This window comes from Chelonoidis abingdonii, chromosome 8 (genome assembly GCF_003597395.2).
Source record: "Chelonoidis abingdonii isolate Lonesome George chromosome 8, CheloAbing_2.0, whole genome shotgun sequence".
NCBI classification, from domain to species: Eukaryota; Metazoa; Chordata; order Testudines; family Testudinidae; genus Chelonoidis; species Chelonoidis abingdonii.
In genome coordinates this window covers 21,882,061-21,908,616 of record NC_133776.1, presented here as the reverse complement: position 1 = coordinate 21,908,616, position 26,556 = coordinate 21,882,061, and the positions used below count along the sequence as shown (strand labels likewise).

Genomic DNA, 26,556 nt, shown 5'->3' with positions numbered 1-26,556 from the left:
TTGCGATTGGTGGAAGACTCAGATGAAGTGCCAATATTCTATGCTACTAATTTGGACTCAGGATCGCATGCTGTTGTTCATGAATCTGTTGAATGTCATTGATAAGATTTTCAATGTTATCCCTCTCAACATCAAGTGTAGCATTGCACGCTTCAATTACCAGATTAGTTTGGTGGATCATTGTAAGGAGCTTCATCCACAAAGATGACATCAGAATGCATTCAAATGTGGACATGTGCTTCTGAATAGACTGAAGTTCAGTTTGAGCCTGTGTAGTGAGATTGAGAGATTCAAGCTCATTTAAAGCCTTTCTCACTGAATTCAAATGCTGCGCAACTGGTTGAACACCATCAATCCATGCAGACCATCTAGTTTTGGACATACCATGCAGTGAAACAGGAAGATATTGCTTCAGAATTTCCCACCTTTGTGGACAGCTACTGAAGAGATTGTACATTTCCTGAACAGTTCCAAAGTAAGTACTTGCCTCCTTGCATGATTCAGCACAATCAACACCTACAAGGTTTAGTGGGTGGTTTCCACCAGCTGGAGAAAATACTGTTTGAATTATGCTCAAGCAGAACTGCTTGTACACCTTTGTACTTCTCAGCCATATTAGATCCATTGTTATAGGCTTGACCAATGCAGACTTGAAAATTGAACTGAAAACCTTCTAGAATTGCTAGTACTCGAGTAGTGATTTCTTTTCCAGTTTTTTTTTGTGAAATTATCAAACAAAATAAACCTTCAATTGAAAATTTTGAGCTGTCTATCGTCTTAACATATCAAATAACCACAGTAGTCTGTTCTTTGTGAGAACAGTCTGGACTGTCATCAGCAATGATTGAAAAATACTTGGCTTTTCGAATCTCATCAAGATTTGTACGAATGACCCACATAGCTCAATAAACTCATTTTGTATGCGTGTGGAGAGGTAATGGACTTGCATGTGCTTTTGACTCTCTTGCTATTCTTGAACACATTTAACATGCTCTGATAAAAGTGGGTCATATTCGCTGAGGAGCTCAGCTATACCTAGAAAGTTTCCATTTGCACAATCACTAATACATTGACTAGAACCAAAGAAAGCTGATCCTCACTCAGAAAGAAAAATGACATTCAAGATGTGCTCAAGAAGATTTTTCCAGTTATTAGTTTCCGTAGAGAGTTCACTCAAGAGTAAATTCTCAACTGAACTTTCAGCTGATGCTGCCTTACTGGCTGATTTCCATGCAACATAGTTTTTTTTTTTTGTGATGTTGAACTCTCGTGTGATGGTATTCAGACTTTCAGCTTCCTCCAACCTCTGTTGGTGCTCCATCCTGACTGATCAGAAAGAACTGATTCATTTGCAGCACTTTTGTTCAAAATGAAGCAGGGTTCACAGTACAGAGATTGTTTTTCCGTACTCCAAGAGACATAACCAGTCTCTTGTGCAGGTCTCACCATTTGGAAGAGTTTTTGTCAGCAGACGAGTACGGAAAGCATGATTATCAGCATATTGTGGAATGTTACTTGGAATTTCAAAACAACTAATATGAAGAAAAGATTGCATTTGGGCAGCATTGCACTTGTCAATAATTCCAATGTCAGTCACACCTGTAGTACTCATGAATTGCTCTTTCTGCATAAGATCTACATCTTCCTGTTGCTGTTGAATTTCTTGATTATACACAGGATCTTCTGCTGCATCTGTTACTGTTGGCACATCTCCTTCTTGACTACTGTCCTCATGGTCAGGTATTGGCATTGAAATATCACCTGTTGCAGTTGCGTAGTTTTCATTATTTGTAGAATTGTTTGTTGGGTAAAGTATGTTTTCCAGTGGTTTGAGAAATGAAGTTATTGGCTTTGAGCTCTTAGCTGCTGCATCACTCAGTTGTTTTCACCACCTCTTGCTTGCACCACTTTCAAATCTCCTCTTCATAGTGATCTATCTGGCGCAAAAGAGTCAAAAGCACATGCAAGTCCATTATCTCTCCACACACATACAAAACGAGTTTACTGAGCTATGTGGGTCATTCATACAAACAACAATTCTTGAGGAGATTCGAAAAGCCAAGTATTTTTCAGTCGTTGATGCCACTTCAGACTGTTCTCACAAGGAACAGACTACTAGCCTGTCCATACTTGAAATATTCTGCTGTAAATAAGTAGCTTATCTACACTTGAAATCTTCTACTGTAAACATGTACACAATTACTGAATGGTACACAAATACTGAAAAGACTTAAGACGAGTGAATACTAATTAAGAACACAACATGAAACAGTCAGACGGGTTATTATCCTTATCACTGAATCAAAACTCAAGCACGCAAGGTATAATATAACAGGTTGAGCTGAAGACAAAGGGATGGATATATATATATAGTAAACACAGACACAGATGCAGACAGAGGGATAATGTCCAGAAATTTAAAATGTGTGTCCTCATGAAATTCCCTGTACAGGATTGTCCTCGCAAATTTTCACCTTGAATCTGGGCCTATAGACTACAAAAGCCTATCATGATGGCTAAGCTACCAAGCTAGGGCTCAACCAACCAACCAGTCACCTCTTTTAGCTACCATATGAAGATAATAATGAGGAATTCTCACACATAAATAATTCCTTAGTCAACTGGTCGTAAAACTATAAAGATACTAAAACAATTCTCTACCTTTCAACATGCACTTGATCCAGCACCAGCCACTTGTTTGTTTATATAATTAGCTGACCTGAGAGGACATGTTCATGACAGTCTAATCTTGTGCCATCAGAACCTATATATTTTTATTAATATTTATGAACATTTTTAATTCTTTACTATGACAAAATCTATATCAGTTAACAAAAAAATTGTCTTCTACCAAATCCCATCTCTTATTTGCTTAAATTTGCAGCGCTAAGCTGAGAGACTGTGCCACATTTTGGTCGGATAGGGATGCACATAAAAACAAGTTGCAAAACTTATCAAAAGCCAAAAAATTTACAAGTGTCTAAATTTGAGGCCCCTATGAGCTTGAGGCCCAGGCCAAATGGTCCTCCTGGCCCTGCCTCTCATTGGCTCTGCAAGTGCTTAAAATTAAGCTTGCGCATAAGGACTAATTTACGCTAGGAAAGGTTTCCTGGTATACTGGTATCGCTGTACTGGGACACTTTCCTAGCATAGATGCAGCCTATACTGGTAAAAACTTATACCAGTTCCCTATACAAAGTAAGCTACAATGGCAAAAGCTCTTTTGTGCCGGTATAATTGCTTTTGCTGGTATTAAAATGTCATAAAAATTACACCTTAATCAACACTGTTATACTGACTTTAGTTTTAAGTTTAGATCTGACCTAAGCATTTGCTGAATTGGGGCCTAACATAATTTTTTCTGAAGGTCCATACGTGGTACATCACCAGCTTCCTTTGTAAGTATTCATCCTCAGAATTACGTGTGCAGTGATGAACGTGGGACCTTCATGGTCTTCACGGCTGAGGATGTGAGGGAGATTCCCAAACCTGAGCCATTCTTTTTAGGTGACAAATCTGAGGAACAGTCCCCAGTTGAAGTGTCATTAGAGGAGGTTTTGGAACAAATTGATAAACTAAACAGTAATAATTCACCATGACCAGATGGTATTCACCCAAGAATTCTGAAGGAACTCAAATGTGAAATTGCAGAACTACTAACTGTAGTTTGTAACCTTTCAAAAGGACTCTAGAGATGATCCCAGCAATTACAGGCTGGTAACCCTGACTTCAGTATCAGGCAAACTATTTTAAACTATGGTAAAGAACAAAACTGTCAGACACATAGATGAACATAATTTATTGGGGAAAAGTCAACGTGTTTTTTGTAAATGAAAATCATGCCTCACCAATCTACCGGAATTCTTTGAGGGGGTCAACAAGTATGTGGACAAGGGGGATCCAGTGGATATAGTGTACTTAGGTGCATACAGTGAAAGCTGGGAACCAATGGACTACAGAACTGGCTAAATGTCATTGGTATGTTGGCTCGACAGATTGAAGCTTTGGGCCATAACTAAAGGTGGGCCCACATTAAACCTTCTAATCTAGCTTCCTCCAAAACTTTGGAAAAATGCAGCTATAGATGGAGCTCTAATCTTTGAGCTCAGGACCATCTCTATTCAGTCCCTGACTGCTGTTGATATACCTTGCTACCTCATGTTGTGGATTTGTTGCTTACCTACTTGTAGCTATTTTCACGCCACACTCCTTTTTCTGATGAGGAAACACTTTTTCATCTTGCCTTGGAATACACTTTGCCCTGTGGCCAAATTCAGACATGGTGAATAAGATGGCATAAATTACATGTTAGTAAGTGAGAGTGAGGAAACTTAAACTGGTGTTATTTACATGCCTGAGCCTGATTTTTCCAGTGCCTTGTAAGTATGTGCAGCAACTGAAACTGAGGTAAATTAGGTGTAGAATGCTACCATTCTGATTAGGTAGCATCATATGCCCACTTTGCACTTTGTTTTTACTGTACAGGCATAAATGACCACACAAGGTGCAAGGCAGCAGAAGGTCAGGTCCTGAGAGCAGGGTCAGCTCTCGACCAAATGGTGCCTCAGGCAAGGAGTGTCTTTGATGCCCCCCTCTATTTTTTAAACTTTTGAATACTTTATTTTTTTATTGCATTTGTACCTCATTTCACAACTTTGATGCACAATCTGCATCCATGATTTATCCCAGTCAATAAATTTGCATGTTAGGATCTGTAAATCTATATTTATTTATACCATATATAAGCAAATACAAAATGTATTTCCTCTAAGCTTATAGAATAACTGAGCTGTACTAACATAAAGAAATTGAACTATGCATTGCATGGACTAGTATTAAATAGTGCTACAGTAGGGAAAACAGTATTAGGGAGAGCAAAAGTCTATGTTCCGCAGACTCAGAAGGTCATCAAACATTATGTGTTAAGCATAGCAAAAGAAGTAACAATATTTCTTTTATATTGTTGTGTAGGTAGGGGTTCAATAGATATCTCTGATGTCTCATTAAATATTTCTTTTATTAGTCACTATTTACACACTTCAAGTCTTAAAACGTAAGTACACTTTCACAATAACTCAGTAAAACAAGGTTCACAGTATCACAACTGGGCTGTCGCTTCACTTCAGTTCATTCTTATATCTCACTGACATGAACATGTGACTTGCCCATGTGACTCCAAACTCCATCTTGTTGCTGCAGTTTTCCACAGTAAGAACAAAGAGATGCCCTCCACATGGCAAAAACTATAAAAGGCCCTGGAAACACCTCCACTTTGTCTTCAGTTCTGCTTCTTACCTCTGGAGGACCTATGCTACAAACTAAAGCTCTGAACAATGGACTGAATGACCCATCCAAACTGTGGATGTACTCCAGAGACTTGACTTAAGCCATCAGTTTATTTTATCACTGTTACAAGTCTGACTCAAGAACTTTGCCATTACTGTATGTAATTGATTCCTTTAACCAATTTTAGCTCTCATCTTTTTTCTTTCTATGAATACACCTTTGGATTTTAGATACTAAAGGATTGGCATCAGTGTGATTGTTGGGTAAGATCTAAGTTATATATTGACCTGGGTTTGTGGCTGGCCCTTTGGGATCAGAAGAACCTATTATTTGATGAGACTGTTTATAAAGAACCACTCATCTCTGAACCCAGTGTCTTTGGTGGTGATATAAGAATTGGAATGCCTGAGGAAACTGCTTTTATGTTTTCTTGCTAGCCAGTGTGGTGAAACAAGCGTTTACTTTTGTGTCTGGTTTGGTATTTAGTATACCTTGTAAAAGAATAAGTTTTGGGTTGTGTTTGCCTTATTTCTCAGCAGTTTGTCCTGAATTTGGCATTCTCAATTGTGACCCACTAAGGCATGGTTACAGGGGTGGTGTATGAGTATGAGTAACATTTTTTTTTTTTTGTATTTTCAACATGGCTGCAGTTCTCATAGATAGACATAGATTGCCATTCTAGATCAGATGTGTGGTCACTCTAGTATAATTTATCTGACACTGCCTGGTTCCAAGAAATGCCATAAAGGACAAAAATGGCAAAACTTGTCTTTAGGGGAAGTTTCTTCTCAACTCCCGGCAGTGAGTGGTTGAAAGCATGAGGGTTTGTAATCCTTACACATGTCAATCCCATTTTATGGAAGTGTGAATGACCTTATTAATTATATAAATGCCTAATCTTTTTTTAATTTGGCTAAGTTGTTGGCCTCAATGTTGTGTCAGTGGGTCCTACAGACTAATTATGCACTACATAAGAAAACCTCATGCAATCTCCTGCCTGTTTCCCCTCCCCCTCAACATTTTAATGTGGCTGTGCTTTTAACATCCCCTCTGAGATTGACTTCCAGTATTTAACAATAAAATATGCAACTGTTAGGGAAGGGTGATAGGCATTTGATAAGAAGCTGCCTCTTCAGCATTTGCTTATTTCTAGAACACAAATGAAATGGAATGTCTTGGAGGATTACAAATGACCAGTATTTGGCTAACTGTTTTTCTTCATTATTTTCCATTTTTACACAGCTCAGCACGATCTGGCTGCAGTTATGGCTGCAGTCAGAAATATTGTGAAATATTGTGAAAAGGCAGTTTTCATGGCATGTCAGATTCACAGGGAAGGAAGGTGTGCAAGAAATCTAATGACACAGCCTCTTTTTGAGAGGTTTCTATACCAGTTTTCCATGACCCTTATCATGCATGTGGTTACTGCTCTTTGGCCTAGCTTCTATGCAGAAGTTTACATGTAATAATAATAGGATCTGATCCAGCTATCAGTGAAGTCAGTGTAAAGACTGCCATTGACATTATTAGGAATTGGGTTGGTTCCCAGGAGTCTGGGACCCACAGCTCAACTCATTTATAAGTTCTTTGTAATATATCTTTAGAACTCTATCATGGCAGTGTGTAGTTTGCCTCTTGCCATGCCTGCTGCCACAGGTTTGTAATGTTATCTTCCTTGTTTTCGTGTAGTTGTCTCTCTATCACTTGTATAAGTTCTGTGCTTCCTGGAATTTAAAGCACCATGACTATGCAGCTGACTGTTATGGATTAATGAACAGCTCTCTGAGAGCACAAAACAGATGTCAGTGCTAAGAATAAAGACTATGGTTTGTTAGCTGAATAAATGTGTTTCATAACCAGTACGTGCATTTGATATTTGCAATCTCTGAATTTGCAAATATTTACAAAGTGATATCACAGTGGCGGGCTGACGTTACTGGCAGCATTACATATTCTCCACCTGCATTTCATATTTACTGCAGAGATTCTGCCTAGTGTGACTTGCACGATTCCCTTTACTTATCTGTCAGGTAGTAGAGGTACTTTTTCTTGTATGTGAGTAGCCCTATGAATTACCCAGTGAAAATAACAAAAACAGCCCCAAAATTAGGCCAGGTTGGCACTACAGACTTTTGCTGGCATAGCTTTGTCCATCAGGGGTGTGATGCGGTGTGATTTCTGACAAATGTAGCTGCACTAGAAAGATCCCCTAATGTAAATGCAAGTACAGTGCAAAAGCATTGGGTAAAGTAGGGAGCCAGAGTGTGGGGAAGGGGAGCAGGGATTGTTTATAATAAACCCTGGAACTATTAGCACAACCTCCACATATATTAACTCTGAAAGAAGAAGGGCTGTGGTTTTGTGTGTGTGTGTGGGGGGGGAGTGATTCCCTGCTAGGGCTTGTAGGGTAAAGGAGGGTTTTGGTGGGAAATGTGTGTGAACTTTAGGTCAGAGGGGATGGGGACAGGTTAATGAATATCTGGAGAGTAAGGGCAAAGTAATTACACTGATGTTACATTGCCATAGATATGCCTCTTCGGTGTGACAAATCCATGAGAGACATAGTTAAGCTGAGTGAACTCCTGGTGTAGACAGCTCTAGGTTGACAGAATAATTCTTCCATCGACCTAGCTATCACCTCTCAGGAAGGTTGATTAACTGCAGCAACAGGAGAACACCCCCTGATGCTTTAGTTAGTGTCTATAGAAGCACTACAGCAGTGCAGCTGTGCTGCTGTAGTGTTTTAAGTGTAGACATTGGCTGAGTGCAGGGGGAGCTGGAAACAACCCCCCTCTCTGTCTCGATTACTCCTCCCCAGCTGCCTACACATCCCTTCCCTATCACCAAATTGCCACAAGCAGAGGCATTTCTCTGGTGCCTCCTGCTGCTTGCCTGCATATAGCACTGGCAGCAGCTTAACATTCTCATTGGGTATATAGCTCAGCCTACGTAAGCAACAAAACGTGATTCTCTAGTTACTATTATCTTTGTATCTCTCTAATGGCCTGATGGTGAGTGGTATGTGTGTGACACAGTGATGGGAAGGTGAGTGGGAGCAAGTCTACCCACAGATGAAGGCCCCCCAACCCGCAACTTAAGGGGAGAAGCCACTAGGTGGTGCTGAGCAGACACAACACCCACAGACCTCTGGTGTGAATACTTGCAATTATAGGTTCAAAATTAGTTTTCTGTGAATATTCACAGAAAAGTCAGTTTCCACCAATATTTCTGCTTGCCAATGAAACTTGTTCACTTAGACATTTGTGTAGTGTGAACGCAACAGGGGCATGAACACAAAACCAGTGAAGGGGAAGCCTTGTATTGGCGTGAACATTCACAACCTTTGCTATTGCTGTTATTAAGTATTGAGCCAGCCAGCTCTGATTATTAACAGAACCATCCTTTGCCTCTTCCCTTTAGAGAAGGTCTGAGCTGTGGGAATCCTTGACTTTCACGGGAAGCCGCTGTATCAATATACTAGAAAAAATAAATCTGCTTTTAGAGCTAACCGTTTTCTTTTGTCAGAGGGCACCTCTGTCACTACCCGGTGAACCTCACTGCCTGGCCAGTTCAGATGATTCTGCAGTCATAAACACACATCAGTCTGTTTATCCTTCACCAAGCTGTGCATTTATTTCTCCCTTACATCACAACAACATGCAACACAGGCTTATAGCAAGGACAGGCTACCCTGCAGCCCTTACTCCTGAGCCCAGGCTTACTCTCCAAGCTTAGGGTTATCAACTTTCTAATTTTTGAAAACCAGACCTCCCAACTCCACCTCTTTCCCCTCAGACCCCTTCCCTGTCCCGCCTCTTCCCACAGGCCCCACCTCCACTCTCTTCCCTCCACCCCCTTCCTTGTCGCTCGATCCTCTCTACCTCCCTCCCCCCTGCAGCTGGGCTCCCCATGCTCTAGGGCTGGGACACAGAGCCTGCTGCCTGCCTGTGCCTGCCTGCACTGGTGTAGGTTGATGACCCGGCACCCCGGTAACAGGTCTTTTGGTGTCTGGTCAGTACATCTGACCAGATGCTGTCAGATCCCCTTTTTGACCAGACCTTCTGGCAACTCTATCTAAACTCCTCTTGAGGTCCCCTTGCTTCCTCTTTCCTCTTCTTATATTCTCCCCAATTACCTTAGTAACGCAGTGATTGTCACCCAGGTGCTCAAAATCCCCCACCAGAAAGTATATAACTGCCCTCTGCTGGGCCTACAGCCTTCTCCAGACTGTAGCAATGTCAGTAATCAGGGTGCTGCTGATAGATATATATTTTGAAACAATGAAGCTGTATTAAGAAATAAGAAGCTTTGTGTTTCACAATAATTTGGAAACAATCATACATCAAACAACTATGACTTTTAATTCTATAGCTCCTCTGAACTGCACCCAGTGCCTGGGAAAGGTCTGAGCCTTCATTATAATGTCAGATGTTTCCCATCCCATATCTGTTTCATTCTTTTGTGTGCTCTTTCACAATCAGATGTACACAACCACATCTCTTTAGATATAGTATGGACTAGTTAATCCTACTTATTCTGATTTGAGTGTTTTTCCATGACCTGTTTGGTAATTGTCCTTGTCAGATGTAGCCATTTTCTAGTCTTAGCTTTTCCCCCCACTCCCTACTTTCTGTTATTCCATGGGCAGGATAAGCTGGTATTTCTACTTTCAGTTGAATCAGATGGTTTGAAAGGCATAGCCTGATTTGTTTAGTGAAATTTTCTTTGAGAGAACCCTGATTTTTAAGAAGGTATTTGTTAATCCAGTGTTGTTCAGACAAATAATTTTTAGTCTACAGCTTATTTGTTCCTTCCAATGGTCTGTGCAATTGGTGTTGTGTGATTGGTCATCTAATTCACATTGTTCCCTGCCTAAAATGTTCAGCAACTATGTGGGTGACTAGGGTTGGTAGGGGTGGAAAGTGGCTAGGCATTTGTGTTTAGAATTTGTTATAGGTTTTACTGGCAGTATGCATCCGACACTTGGGGCCAACATTAGAAGAATATATTGGCATGGGATCCTTCAGTGGTTTCTCAGAGATCTGTTACGTGAAGACTCTTTCTCCGACTGCAGGGCCAGTGCAACCATTTAGGCGACCTATGTGGTCGCCTAGGGCACTGGGATTTGGGGGGTGCCATTTTCTTTGACAGCAACCACGGCGGCTGGATCTTCGGCCGTCCCGGTCGCCGCCGGCATTTAGGCAGAGGGAGCTGGGGCAGGGGAGCGTGGTGGGGGGCCGCCTGCAGCAAGTAAGGGGTGTGCGGCATGCAGGGGAACTCTCTGCCCCAGCTCACCCTTGCCCTGCCTCCTCCCTGAGCATGCCATGGCCGTTTCACTTCTCCCGCCTCCAGGCTTGCGGTGCCTAAGCTGATTGGCGCTGCAAGCCTGGGAGGCAGGAGAAGTGAAGCAGCCATGGCATGCTCGGGGAGGAGGCGGGGCAGGGGTTAGATGCTTCACTTCTCCCACCTCTCAGGCTTGCAGCACCAATCAGCTTAGGCACCACAAGCCTGGGAGGCGGGAGAAGTGAAGCAGCCACGGCGTGCTCGGGGAGGAGGCGGGGCAGGGGTTAGATGCTTCACTTCTCCCACCTCTCAGGCTTGCAGCACCAATCAGCTTAGGCACCACAAGCCTGGGAGGCGGGAGAAGTGAAGCAGCGACGGCATGCTCGGGGTGCTCATGCTTGTGCATGGAGAAGGGATGAGCTGGGGTGGGGGGGTGCCTCGGGGTGGGGAGGTGCCTCAGGGCGGAGGGTGGGGAGTAGGGAGCTGCTGCAAGGGGGCACCTCAGGGTGGAGGGGGGTAGCTGCCGTGGGGGGGTGCCTCAGGGTGGAGAGGTAGAGCCACCGTGGGGGGGGGCCTCAGGGCAGGGGCGCAGATGGGGCGCAAGGTGGAAGTTTTGCCTAGGCACAAAACATCCTTGCACCAGCCCTGCTGACTGTCTTTCTGCATTGTCTGATCTTTCTTGCAGCAGTTCCACAAGGTTCTACTTCAGCTTCTGGAGTCTCTGAATCTGATTCTTCCACAGCCACCATCTTCCAGTGTGGCAATCCGCTTCTCTGCTCTGTCAATAAACACACAGACACACACACTCTGCAAGTTTATCATGTGGTAGGCATATTGCTGCTATTTTTGAATCCAAAAGTGGATTGCTGCCACCATTCTTTTGGGATCCACAATAATGGCTGCTGCCTCAGAAATCCTTTTCAGAAAGGCCACTTTCTCCATCTGGTTCCTCTCAGCAGCTGCTATCCAGGGGAGGACAGTTTTCCTGAGCCCAGCCTGATTGGGATCCTCAAAAGAGATGGTGGTACAGATCACAACCACCATGTTATTGGGAGTAAGGGAGGAACCAGTGACTAGATCATGGTCACCTGTTCTGTACTTGGCCAAAAGTCCTGGCTTCCCTCCATGTTCTCTTCTTTTCCTCTTGCTCCTTAAATTGTTGGCATTACACTTTTCTTTTCTGTGTTGTGGGACGGGGAGTACAAGCTGGTTACAGTTGTTGTTGGGTGGCAACATGGAGGGGTTTTCTCCCCAATGGTCAAGAGCTGAAGATCCACAGTCCAGCATCTTGTCCATGGGGGAGGAGGAAGAGAAAATAGCGGCTGGTGACCCCTTATCCTGACTGTGTGGGCATGTGGAGAGAAAGAGATTCCAGGTGCTGTTCTCACTCCCCTGGGGGGAGCGAAGGAAATAGCATAGGCCTCTGCAGTGCTGATCTGCCATAGGGAGTGAAAATGAAGAGGAGAGGAGGAGGAAAACAGAAGTGGAGAAAAACTGGAGGAAAATGAGAGAAGAAAGAATAGTAGCAAGTGTGATGCAGTACATTAATATTTTAAATGATTTTCTAATAGAAAATGTAGTGCAAAATTGTTATACCTAAAAATATGAGTTTAGTTTTCACATTCTACCAAAACCAAATCTTGCAGCAGACAGACCAGTGAAAAACAGATCAATAGGGGTTGAAGAAAAGGGAGGCTGATGGTAAAAGCAACAGTGGTTGTGGTGGCGGTGGAATCTAAAGATGCGAGTAGGCACCTGGCCCCTTTTGAAAATCACACTAAGTGGCTATCTGCATCTTTAGGCACTTAAATGCCTTCAAAAATTAGATTCTTGGAGCCTGATCCAAAGTCTACTGAAGTCAATGGGAGTCTTTCCATTATTGTCAAAGCAATATTGATCAGTCCCTCCCTTACTCAAGAGTAGTATAAAGGGCCTACCATCAATCAAATGTAGACCCCACCCCCTAACCCCTTAGCCTCCACCCACCTTTCACCCTGAGACACCCCCCGGGGGTATTACTTCCGGGGTCAAGATGGACATATGACTTGAAGCAAAGGGTGTCATGTGACTCCCCCTAAGAACTCCTCCCATCACTCTCTACCAGTCAGGATGGGTTCCCCCTCTAGGACTGTCCCGATAGCAGATTTGACCAATTGGGGGGAATTCTGGGGTGGCTTGACACACCCAAAAGAGGGTTGTGTGACCCCTCCAAGAACTCTCCCTACTGCACTCTACCAATTAGAGCACAGCACTGCCCCCAGAAGTTGCAGCACCATGTGGAAGAGGCCATTTTGTTCTAAAAATGCGAGTTTTAGAATTCGTTGAAACACTGAGAGGAAACATGGACTCCTTCACTACCCCCATGAGAACTTTGGACTTTGTTTTAGCTCCAAGGGCCTTAGACCACCCATGGAGGAAGTGCTACATCAGCGACAGTTCCGAGGAGGAGGAGGGAGTGGCATTGGGGAACTCTTTGGCCCAGCCATTGATGGATACGCTGGAACCCGATCCTGAAACCCAAGCACTTGTGAAGCAGCCTAACGAGTGTGACGGCCTCTCGTTGTCCATCCCTATGGAGGAAGGTGACCACAGCTTATGGGAGTCATTGGTGGCAAGGTGAATGGAAAAGACATCGCTTAGGTAAATGAACGATTAAGAAGTGATGGTCGAGGATAGGATGTAATGAGGTTAGGAATTGACTCGAGGTTGTGTAAATCTAAAAACAAGCAATGTGGGAACTTACAGTGTTTCTTTTCTGAAAATCTCTTGACAGCTCGACGATGTCTTTCTAGAGGCCTTTGAGAACTTACACATTGGTAGCCCTGTGGGAGTAAATCTATCATGCATCAGCTGTTTTTGCTCGTGTCTGAGACACAGGTATCAAGAGGAAAATCTGGAAAAGGTCAAAATGGAAGAGTGAACCAGCTTAGAGTCCCTAATGGTCTCCACTATAGTCCAGGACTAGATCTTTCAAACTGTCAAAGTTGATCTTTTCACAGTTTGCTACATTCAGAGTAATCCCTTTGACTTTCATACAGATCTTTCCTCCTGACAGCTTGTACCTGTATGTTTTTGGGCCGGCTGACTCGGTGATGTGTTGATCTGGTGGGATCTTGCTTGTGAGGTCCCCTAAATAATCCCTCAGAGGGGGATTCCAGTCACCCTCCCTTTTCACAAATATCACTGAGTCAGTGTCATGGTACAGGCACCGCTCTTGCAGCCTGTCTAGCAGGTTGTATTGTTCTAAGCGGGCATAAGCAGTGGTGAAACAGGCTATGAAGACGTTGGTGTTGCCAGTAGTGGTCTTTTGCATGCTTCCAAGACACTGTTCCAAATGCATCCTGTTTCATCATTGATAAACTTACAGGATGAAACCTTGTAATTGGGGGAAAACAGCTACTGAAAGAGTTTGTCAGGGTCTCTCACGATGCTGGTATTGGGTAGGTTTGTGGCTTTGACCGAATTTACCCCACAGAGAATTTAAAAACAGTTCAGCGATTTGGCACTTAGCGGGCTTCAACATCATCTCGTGTTGGTGTAAACGCATGCCTTCTTTCTGGTAGAAATCATTAACATACTTATTTTGTTTTTCTTCATCTGTGCACTAGCTGGGATACCCTGAAGCCTTTTGTTTGTGGTGGAGGTGTAATTTTATTTACTCTGAAGAAAGTTTCAGATTTTTCTTCAAAATGCCAGATTTCATAGATTTTTAGCCACTATGTACCCCTTCGCTATGGCCATGTTCAATTCCACCATGCACCAGAATGGCCGTCTCCTCATCAGTATGGTTGCACGTTTCCCGTTGCTCAATTTCCACACAGGTTCGGCGTAGCGGAAACATAAGTTTGCCACTCAGTCTGACAGGTAACAATGTGAAAAAGAGGCCTTGTGGGGGTACACTTTAACTTTCACAATTCCAAAATCATTTCCAAGGGGTTCAAATTTGTCATGAACTGTATAGGGGTGTCTGATAGGGTATTCTTTGGTTTTTGTTACGAAAGGGTACAGGCTGGTAAAATCATAATAGTGGATTTCTTCACTAGGGTTAGGTTTGTAATATAGGCAGATAGCATTAGTCTTCCCCCTAAAAAGAGATCCGTAGGCATAAGAGGCTGAGGCAGCTGGGCTTTGTTTCAGAGATCTGCAGGCTCCCTGTCTTTCTATCATCACCTCCCTCTCATGCTCCCAGAGGGTCCTCACTACAAAACCAGGTCTTTTCAGATAGTCGGTCTTGAGCTACATCTTGTAATGAAGAAACCCAAAAGTTGTCCCTGTCCTAGGGTTCTGTGCTTTTTCATAATAACAGGTGACACAGTCATGGAAGAAACACCCGTTAAACTCAAAGGCTGTGCATACCCTGTTAACGATGGCATAACAGTCTAGAATAGGGGTGGGCAAATGTTTTGGCCCGAGGGCCACATTGGGATTGCAAAACTGTATGGAGGGCCAAGTAGGGAAGGCTGTGCCTCTCCAAACAGCCTGGCCTCCGTCCCCTATCTGCCTCCTCTCACTTCCTGCCCCCGACTGCCCCCCTCAGAATCCCCGACCCATCCAATCTCCACGGCTCCTTGTCCCGTGACTGGCCCAGCCCCTATCCACTCCCCCTGCTCCCTGACAGGCCTCCCAGGACTCCCACGCCTATCCAAACCCCCCATCCCCTGACCGCCCCCCAGAACCTCCGCCCCATCCAACCTCCCCCTGCTCCCTGTCCCGACTGCCCCCCTGAACCCCCTGCCCCTTATCCAACCCCCTGACTCGCTTACCAGGCCGCTCAGAGCAGCATGTCTGGCAGCTGTGCTGCCCGGCTGGAGACAGACACGCTGCTGCTCTGCTTGGCAGGAGCTTACAGTCCCACTGCAAGAGTGCTGCCTGTGCAGCAGCATGAGTGCGGGGAAAGGGGGACAAAGGAGGAGGGGCCGGGAGCTCAGGGGCCAGGCAGGATGGTCCCGTGGGCTGGATGTGGCTCATGGGCTGTAGTTTGCTCACCTCTGGTCTAGAAAGTAGGGGACTACCTGTAATTCCCCACCCGATAAAAGGGCAACAAAAATGATTAGGAATATGGAACGACTGGCATATGGGGACACATTAATAAGACTGAGACTTTTCAGCTTGGAAAAGACACGGCTAAGGGAAGATATGATAGAGGTCTACAAAATCATGACTGGTGTAGAGAAAGTAGACAAAGAAATGTTGTTTACTACTTCTCATAACACAGGAACTAGGGGTCACCAAATGAAATTAATAGGCAGCAGATTTAAAACAAACAAAAGGAAGTATTTCTTCATACAACGCACAGTCAACCTGTGGAACTCCTTGGCAGAGGATGTTGGGAAGGCCAAGACCATAACAGAGTTCAAAAAAGAACTAGATAAATTCATGGAGGATAGGTCCATCTATGGCTATTAGCCAGGATGGGTAGGGATGGTGTCCCTAGCCTCTGTTTGACAGAAGCTGGGAATGAGCGACGGGATAGATCACTTGATGATTATCTGTTCTATTCATTCCCTATGGGGCATCTGGCACTGATCACTGTTGGAAGACAGGATTCTGGGGTAGATAGACCTTTGGTCTGACCCAGTAGGGCCACTGTAACGTTCGTAACCCCTAAAGCACATGCTTTGGGTTTGTGAACGTGTTCCAATTTAGCATCAAATAAACATATTACAAAACTTTACCCATCTTTCTCACCCACACCTATGTATTTGCTTAAAATACAAAACTTCATAAAATTACCAAATCAATAAGCAAAATACATTTACTGGGCTTCATCCATCCATCAGCCGTTGATGCTGGTGAATTTTCTTTTTCAGCTGTCTCTTTCCCTTTTCTTTTGAGCTTGTTTACCCTCTGATCTAAGGATCTGTCATGTTTTGACTGTACTGTGGAACAGACAACATTATTATAAAACACATGAAACTGTCTTGTAAACTTAAAAAATAAGATACTCATTAGGGTGTTTTTCTATTTAAAAAGTCATAGCTTTAAAACAAAATAATCCATTTCAGTATGTACAACAAACACAGATTTTGGCTTATTTCTACCACTAATGTTTCTCTAAAACCTAGACATTTTTTAATACAAGCACATGTTTCCACCATGCACCCAAAAACAAATTGTGCAATAAAACATGTTTTTAAATCCCCCACCATAACTATATCTTGCATAGGCCCCCTAAATCACCAACAATTTAAACACTAATTTTAAAACAACCCATTTTAAAAACACATCACATTTTGCAGAGTAAAAGCCAAACCATTTTGAAACAAAATCCTGTAATCCCCCGCCCCACTTATCTGTAGTATAGGCCTCCTGAATCACCAACAATTTAAACATTAAAACTAATTTTAAAAAGACAAACCACCCACTTTTAAAACACATCACATTTTTCAGAGTAAAAAACCCTGTTAGTTTGAAACACACCAAATCAACCATTTGCAACCATATATTTTAAAAAAACCAAACCCACACCTATGTCTTGCACAGACCCCTTATTCATAATTTTAACATTAAAATTAATAAAAAAAATTAAAACCACACAAGCTTTTAAAAGCCAGTTGCAGAAAGTTACCTTCCACCACAGGGCAAAGGGGTGCTGACACATGGCTGCTCTTTTTTCCCCCCATGTGTATTTGGACCTTTGGGTTAAAAAACAAGAATTTTTTTTTGATAGTATTATTCCCCAATTGCATCAAATCCCTATGCAATCTGTGTTATACCTGCTGTTTTTTAATTTAACAGTATTAAGCACAACTAGAGTTAAAAATGGGGTTTAGCTGGCCCTGGTGAAAAGCATTTTGAAGTTGCTGTTTCCATGCTACACACTGCAATAAAGATAATACCCTTATTTAGTAAGGACTGCATAGACAAAGAGTGACATTATATAATATATATTTTCAGAGTTAAAACAAACAACATACCTCCTCTTGCAGTCTTGCAGCTATTATGTTCAAGATAAAAGATGATCGCCTCCAAAAAACTGAGGTTTTTATACCATCCTAACTCTTTGTTTCAAAGTCTGTAGTTAGCAGGTTGATTTAATCACTAAAACTCTGAATTAATAGATATTTAATGTAGGCACCCCCCTCCAAAAATGTTCCCTTTTGTGATCTGAGGAGTGGGGGAATTAAGTTGTCTGCACATCTGGGCTGCTTTTGGCTATTTTTTTGTAACTTACAATAATTTTTCCTGTTTTAATGAAAAAACAGAGCACTATAAGGCCTTCTTCCAGTATTGAATAGTAAATCACCATACACAACAGTCCTTAATGTTACTGATATCAGTGAATGTCTTTTTTTTTTTTTAAACATGTTTCTTTCATGCTTAAAGTTTTGGGTTTTTTAAAAAATAAAATGGATGTACAACAAGCATAGTAAACACCGCACGAATACCTGTAGTTTTAAATGTTTTTAGAGCTAATGCTTGTTCTATAAAAGTATGGTGGAGGTTTGTGAACCCTTGAAACATTTCAGTTTTGGGTTAGACCCTTGTTTATTTTTGTAAATATATTATTTTAATGACTTTGAGTCGTTAGAAAGAGTGACCCATAGCATTCAACCAACTCCTAAGGTTTTATTTAAACTGTCCAATAGAGTTCTACCAACTCCTGGGTTATATTTAAACTGTCCAATAGTGTCTACGAACTTCTGAGGTTTTATTTGATTTAATATTAATCAGAGCTCACCATCCCCACGCACCCACCTACCTCTCTTACTGTGGGTGTGTACACACATCAAACTTAATTACTGATCACTAATACCTTAACCCTGATAGGAACAAGGGTGGGTGATCACATCTAGATCTACAGACTGAATAGAGACACCCAGGCTAGTCAGTGGGGGTGTAGTTAAACCATCAGCTCAACAGGGTGAGTCAGCTCTATTATATTCAGACACACGTCTCAAACATCTGTTTTATACAGAAGCCTTTTTTTGGCTTTTATTTTAAACACATTTTTGGGGTCTCCCCCACACGATTCTACTACACACATTTCAGTGTTTTGCTGTAAATGGGTCTCTTTTACACAAAGACACAAAAGCTAGTTTCTCACAAACTATTTTTTATTTAAAAGACAGACACCCCTTGAAAACAAACCAAGATGCTCCATTGAAATTTTTATCTTACTTAAGGGCCACACAGATCTTCTAACAGAAACACAGATAGTCACAAAGCCCTTGTCAATAGATATTTTTATTTACAGCTACCAAGTTTTATATCGCACGTTTGTCCCCTCACCATTCTCTAACTTAATCCTTTTAGATTTCTTACAAATAATCTTTTTCTTAAGCAGGGTTCTGTAACTTTTTGTGTGGATCAAACGGTCAATATAATGCTGTAAGCAGGTTTGGTCATTTTCTTTAAAACATTGCTAGGGTCTTGACCGAATTGCACAGCATTTACCAAGGTCAACCCTTGTGCTAAATATTCTTGAGTTAAGCACAGACATTGCATAGCATAAAATATGGCCAGCGGTGGCGAATTACATGGGCCCGTGGTGCCCAGGCTCCAGCAGTATTCAGGACTGGGGGCCCAGCTCCACCAATGTATGGAGCCAGGTCTCTCCCCCAGCGCCACCCCCACCCTCAGTGCTCCTCCCCTGGGCCCCGGAGCATCCCTGCCTGATTAAAAGCAGGCAGCTGCCCTGACACTCTGTGCTGCTCTCCTTTGCCTGCGCTGCTGCCTAAAGCTAGGCTACAACACAAGAGCAGGCTGAAGCAGCTGGCTGCTGCTGCACCGGAGGAGGGGAGGAGGTGCACACATGATTGGCAGCCTTCCCCTTCCCCAGTACCCACCGGGAGGGGACACTGGAAGAGACCTTTGGACCTCACTCACCTGAGCAACTGCTGGGACTTCCTTGAGTGTCTGAACCTGTGATCCTACCCACTCCCCAACACAGACCGCAGCCATAGGGCAAGGGGCAGCCTCACCCTGTGAGGCTACAGTGTGGGGCAGCAGGCTGCAGCAGGGGAGGAAGCCACCTGTGATGGCAGCCCCCTCCCCCTCCAGCACCCACCCACCATAGGGGAGGTGAGGGGCTTCTTGGACTTGAGTAGCTGGGGCTTGGGTGAGTGTAGTGACACCCTGCACCTCCCCGCCCACAGTCACTTCTTTTGCCCCAGGCTGGGCAAGGGGCAGCCCCACCCCCCACCCCCCGTGAGGCTACGGTGAGTGGAAGCAGTAGTTGGGGAGAGGATTGGGGGAATCCTCCTCTCTGGTCCTAGCCCTGGGGCAGTCTGTCTGCACCCCAAGCTCCTCATCCCCAGCCCTGCCCCACCCTGGAGGCTGTGCCCCCAGCCAGAGGCCTCACCCCCTGCACCTCAACCCTCAGCCTCAGTCCTCAGCTCCCTCCTGCACCCCTGCCTCAGCCTAGACCCCACACCCCAGCTCCCTCCCAGAGCCCATCCCCTGCACCCCAACTGGCTGCTCCAGTCCAGACCCCATACCTCAACTCCCTCCCAGAGCCTACCCCCCACACTCAAACACCTTCCCAGAGCCCACCCCCGCCCCAGCCTAGAGCCTGCACCCAAATGCAACCCAACACCTCCCCACTCCCACACCCAAACTTCCTCCCAGACCCTTAGGGAAGTGGGGGTTGGGGGTAAGGCATGACTTGGACCCGTTCTGGGCGCTGCCAAACATTATACAAACCTGCCGCCCCTGCCTATGGCAATAACAGTGTTTAATAACTTTCCAAACTCAGTTCAGCACACAGGTCCCAGAGCTTGCAGTTTATATCCTCCGGAGTCCGAGTCACACAGTCATGGTGCCGTTGCGCCGGTGCGTCTATGACACAGTCCTCACAATCTTCAAAAAGCTTTTCCCTAAAGCAGTGATTAAGGACAGCATAAACAGAAAACGTACTGTAGAACGCGTGACCTTTTTATGCTCATGACATGGCACTGGCTCTGTTAGTCCTATGCCAAGCCTCCTGCTAAACTCCACATAGCCATCGTCCTTGGCATCCTCTTCAATGATTTGAATTAACGTTGAGCAAAAACAAGGCAGGCCCAATTCATCTTCGCTGTCTGATGCTACGCTGTCCAGGGCCTCCGAGTCCTCTAGAAAGACATTGTTGAGCTGTCGAGAGATTTTCAGAAAAGAAACAACTGTGAGCCCCCACTGCTTTTTTTTTTTTTAAGATTTATGCAACCACAGGTCAGTTCCTAACTCCATTACACTTCATCCCTAACAGTCACTTCTTAACTGTTCATTTACCTGAGTGACGTTTTTCTGTTCACCTTGTCCACTGGTGACTCCCATGAGCTGTGGTCATCTTCCTCCATGGGATGGACAATGAAAGGCCATCATGCTCGTTGGCTGCCTCATGAGTGCTTGGGTTTCAGGATCGGGTTCCAGCGTATTCATCAATGGCTGGGCCAAATGGCTCCCCATGGCCACCCCCTCTTCCTCCTCAGAACTGTTTCTGATGTAGTGCTTCCTCCATGGGGGTCTGAAGTTCTCATGGGGATAGTGAAGGAGTCCATGTTTCCTCTCAGCATTTCCACAATTTCGAAAACATATTTTCTTGGAATGAAATGGCCTCTTCTGCGTGGCGCTGGGACTTCCGGGGGTGGTGCTGTGCTCTGATTGGTAGAGAGTGGTAGGGTGAGCTTTTAGAGGGGTCACATGACCCTCTTCTGAGAGAGTGACCTGTCCCAGACCTCCCCACAATTGGTCAAATCTCCTCTTGAGGAGGTCCTCTGTTGCTGAAACCCATCCTCATTGATAGAGGGCAGTGGGAGGAGTCCTTAGAGGGGTCACATGACAGCCTTTGCTTCTGGTCTTGTGTCCGTCTAGACCCAGGGGCAGAGACTAGTTTGATTGATGGTAGGCCCCTTATACTACCCCCTGCCCATACTATCCCTTGTTTGAAGATAATCAGAGAACTTTTTTTCCAGTACTGCTAATTTTATAACTTGCACTATCACTAAGGACCTGATCTAAAATCCATTGTAGTCAATGAGAGTCTTTCCACTGACTTCAATGGGTTTTAGCCCAGACCTAAAATTGCATGCCACTCTATCAGGCAATTTCCTTCTCATATCACTATGCTTTATAATATTTTAAACATTTATAGATACTTCGCTTTATATAAAATGTATCCTCCCATTGTTTTTAACAGAACTTACCCAGACTTCCGGCAAGTCCTTAGCACTACACACAGATGTTATTGTGTCAGGATGTTATAGTTACAGTTAAGGTTTTATGGTTGTAGCATAAAAAGTATGCTTACTAACCAACGTTGTTAACATAAATTGGGTTTAAGTTGACTAACAATCTTGCTTTATAACGAATCATACTCTTGTTTTTCATCCGAAGTGGGTGGCATAGAAAAAGGAAAATATTCCCATTTCCTTATTTCATTTCTATCATTATGCTGTAAAAAAATGAACTGTAAGGGAAACCGCATCACTGCCTATCAACATGGTTCTGGGAATGAGCAGGACAAGAATCCATGCTGAATGAAATTTGGTCTTGTATAGATCTATAAAGACTTATCTCATAAAACAGTTAAAGCGGCAAAGAGTCCTGTGGCACCTTATAGACTAACAGACGTGTTGGAGCATGAGCTTTCGTGGGTGAATACCCACTTTGTCGGATGAGGATATTCACCTACGAAAGCTCATGCTCCAATTCGTCTGTTAGTCTATAAGGTGCCACAGGACTCTTTGTCGCTTTTTACAGATCCAGACTAACACAGCTACCCCTCTGATACATCTCTGCTGAGCGTCATTGCCACATTTACTTTCATTTTAAAAAGAGTTGCTCATTTGTTTACACTCAACTTTGATTTAATATTCATTAAACTATTAGCGAACATAACTGAACTTAAGCTCATATGCTAAGAAAAACATTGAAACAAGTACCTTTCACAAGAAGTCGGGGTTTTTTGCCCCTTCGCAATCCCAGATTTTCTAAATTTTGTTTAACATTGTTTATTGGACTGTTTTTCACATTTACTCTAATATCTTTAAAAGCAGCAAAGAGTCCTGTGACACCTTAGAGACTAACAGTCGTATTGGAGCAGGAGCTTCCGTGGGTGCATGCATCCGACGAAGTGGGTATTCACCCACGGAAGGTCATGCTCCAATACGTCTGTTAGTCTATAAGGTGCCACAGGACTCTGCTGCTTTTACAGATCCAGACTAACACGGCTTCCCCTCTGATACAAAACAGTTAGTAGCTTGGATTTCACAGTATTAAAAAAGATAATGATTACAGCATTTTAATAAGGGTAGCACAATAGCTTTTGCTAGTGAAGGACAAGGCTGACTTGAACAAAGAGACAATGTCTGATAGTTTAACATTGCCATCTATTGGACAGATAACATTGCCATCTACTGGACAGGGAATTGTGTGTGGACTAAAGGAAATTGTCCACAGAAGCAAAGCAGACTGGACATGAAAACTGATGTCAGGACAGTGCCCTTTCATAGATTTTGTTTTTTAATAGTGGGAGAACACTGAACTGTTTGGACATAATTCTAGTTACTATGTATTAATTCAGCTTGTATTTAGTATTTCATGTCATCACAAGTTCATCTGTGAGAATGCATTGCCACTTTTCCATTAGGTAGAGGAGAGTTATTTCTATATCTCAAGGAATGAATATAGAAACACATACATGTTCATTAGCTGAACAGAGAAAAATAGCTTTGTCATACCAAACAGTCAAAGATTTTGTGACTGATAATTCATGTTTTCATTCTACTGGTAAGATTTCAGCCTACAATTTCATCATGGGTTGAAATCTCCTGCGACATCTTTCAAGAAACTTATGTAATCTAGGATAGCATCTGTGCCACATCCAGAAATCAAGCCTCTTCCATGTTTTGATCCAGCTTCAAAAACAACAGGGGTCAGGGTCAGGGTCTGGGTCCAAGGGATCTGAATTTTAACATCCACAAAATCTGGTGGTGGTTCAGATCTGAAGTTGTGGTTTGGACCCATAGTGCTTATTGGTAGGTAGACGCAACAGCCAGGAAAGAGTTAAGGGATCCCCTGCCTCCTGGTATGGCTGGATGGGGTATTTTAAGGAAGAGGAAGTTGGGTATGAGGAGGTCTCAGTGGGAGGGTTTGTCCTCCTTCCTTATCCCCTATTCCCTCAACCTGGTTGAGGCAGCTATGGCCTCTGTAGAATATGAGCTGTGCTTTCAGCTAAGTTGTCTATTTTGTGGTGTTTGTGACCTTTGTGGTAGTCAGTGAACTTAAAAAGGGCTTGACCATGTTGTGAGCTTTCCTTCCTTTCTCTGGCTGGGGAAACAGCTTGCTGTAATCAAACCCACAAACATTGTTTATTATCTCTTCAAATCAAACTGCTGGATGTCTAAGTATTGCCAACTCTAGGTGTTCAAAGATCACGAATCAGGCCCCCAAAATCATTAGTTTAGCATAAAAATAATGAGATTTTAAAAAATAATAAATTCAGAGGTATTTTATTTACCTTCTTGTGTTTAAGCCTTTAGGGCTCACTTTTAAAGCTTTTTCTGCAATATGACGATTAGAAGCTTACCTTTTCAATGAAAGCTGAGAGTCACAGGACTCCAGGAGGTGTGGTTTCCTGAAAAACACCAAATATCTCAAAACTCATGATAAAACCATGAAAGTTGGCAGCACTGATGTCTGCACGGACTGTAGTAAAGATATAGGCTCATAATTTTAATTAAAATCCGGCTTTCCTGGCAGAAAGTGGCAGGGGTATGGAGATAGAAAGACCTTTCCTGTGTGTAATAATTAGGTGAAAATTGATCATATTTGGCTTAGTCAACAAAATTGGAATAAAGAGTCTTAAATAACAACACTTGCCCTGTACTGGTTAATAGGGCACTGCTGTGTAAGTAATCGTGGTGTTTACCTTTTGTAAATATTGCCTATTTTAAATCCAAAATCTCTTAAAACTTGGCACCCATCCACATCTGTGGGATTTTCTAGGAACCAAAATATATGAAAATAACTTTACATAACCCAAGTATAATAACAGTTGTATGTAGATACTTTCCTTAATTTGTAAAATTTAGTAGAAATCTGAATCTAAACAAACCCATGCTTTAAAGTTTGGAGTAGGGTTTGAGATGTGAGAGGTAAGAAGGGAGAATTCACAAACTTGTTCCTATTTATTGTCTTCACTCTCCCACTGAAGTGAATTTACTCCATCACTGGCAACTGACTTGTCACACCATATGTAACCTGTGTCCGATGATAAACAGAGATATGTTAGCTCTCTGTGGTTCTAGTTTTACCCACTCCTCACTAAATTATATTGTATTGGACTGGAGACTATACTATATTAAATCACTTTCTCAAGATATTTTACTTTTGATCTTCCTTTTCAGGGTCAGTGAAGTTTTAACCTATCCTTTTTCTGATTCCTGAGAAATACAATATTATAGTTGCCTTCATGAATGTCTTCACATTTTAACCTATCTGGGTTCTTTCCTTCTTGTTTTAAATGTACTTGATAAAGACTTCACTCAGATTTGATAATTTCATCACATAAGTGCATTGGTTTATAATTAAGGATCTAAATAAAGATATAGGAAAATAGCTCCACTTTGTCTTGTGAAGTGATCTGAATTGCAAAGGATATACGTGTACGTACAAATTTGTGAATTACACTAACTGCTATTTAAAAAACAAGTACTGTCTGATCCATCCCAGGAGCATGTGGCGGTATTGATTAAGCTGTAATCTTTACAGAACTTGTTTGTGATTTCAGAATTTAGTGTAGAGGAAATTGATACTTATTTTTATATCTGAAAAGGGATGAGACATTTGAATTATATTCCCTTGTTTGTTTGTATTATTCTTCTTCAAATAAACAAACCTAGTAAATAATATAACTGGGATCCTACTAAAATTGTTTCCTGAGGGACATAGTGATAATGAAGTAGCTGTATGTTATGTCTAATTTCCACGAGTTTGATAACATCATGAACTTTGGGTGACATAAGTCAAATCAACCTTTGATTTTAGGAATTTTGTAGAATAAGTTTCTTTCAAAAACAAAACTGCATGGCCTCTGTGTGGAGACTGTAACAAGGGTGCCCGTTGTGATAGGGATAGATAGGCAATGGACTGGAATTATTCCACCATCTAATGAATCTCACATAAGAACATGAGGGTGGGGAAATTATTCAGTTATAACCCTTCTCCTGCCCCTAGAAATACCCACAGAGTAGGGCTCACCCCAGTAGGTGGGGAGCCCGTGGAGCTATTCACTAATAGCTTCATCTGTGAAGCTAACAACAAATGTGGGAGGACATAGTGCACATCCATGCTGACGTGTGACTCCAAAAGCAAACTGTGTGTTTGTGAGAATCAGTGAGTCAACAGCCAGAATAGAAATGTTCTGACAGTTTGGAGTAAAAACAAAAATTAAAAACTTCATAATGCACTGCTTGTTAAAGACTCCATCATCTCCAGAAAATTAGGGGTAATAATACAAGTTTTCTGCTAGGTTCTTTTCTTTTCAAATGCAGTGCTGTAATATAACACAAATGGACACGAAATGCTTGTTAATATAAGTTGTCATTGAATTGTTATTATTTGATAGGAAAAAAACCTTCATGCTGTTTTTATTCCCTTCATAATCAAGTGGTGAACAGGCTGCTGGCTACTGTTTACCTTGATTGCAAATATTTTCTGTGGTACAGTGTTGCTACCGGCAAATGAGTGCAGCATAGTTGTCTGTGCCTGGTCTACACTACGCGTTTAAATCAATTTAAAGAACGTTAAATCGATTTAACGCTGTACCCGTCCACACTACAATGCCCTTTATATCGATATAAAGGGCTCTTTAAATCGATTTCTGTACTCCACCCTGATGAGAGGAGTAGCGCTAAATTCGATATTAACATATCGGATTACGGTTAGTGTGGACGGAAATTGACGTTATTGGCCTCCGGGCGGTATCCCACAGTGCACCACTGACCGCTCTGGACAGCAATCTGAACTCGGATGCAGCGGGCAGGTAAACAGGAAAAGCCCCGC

General features: G+C 42.8%; 1 protein-coding gene across 1 annotated transcript in view; it reads left to right on the top strand.

Annotated features, from left to right (window-relative positions):
- The first annotated feature begins 12,871 nt into the window (after window positions 1–12,871).
- The window catches only part of OTOL1 (otolin 1), a 46,936-nt gene continuing 33,251 nt past the window's right edge, over window positions 12,872–26,556 (top strand). Inside the window, exon 1 of the mRNA XM_032778244.1 lies at window positions 12,872–13,151. Coding sequence (XP_032634135.1) covers window positions 12,872–13,151 — 280 coding nt within the window. The remainder of the gene's footprint in view (window positions 13,152–26,556) is intronic.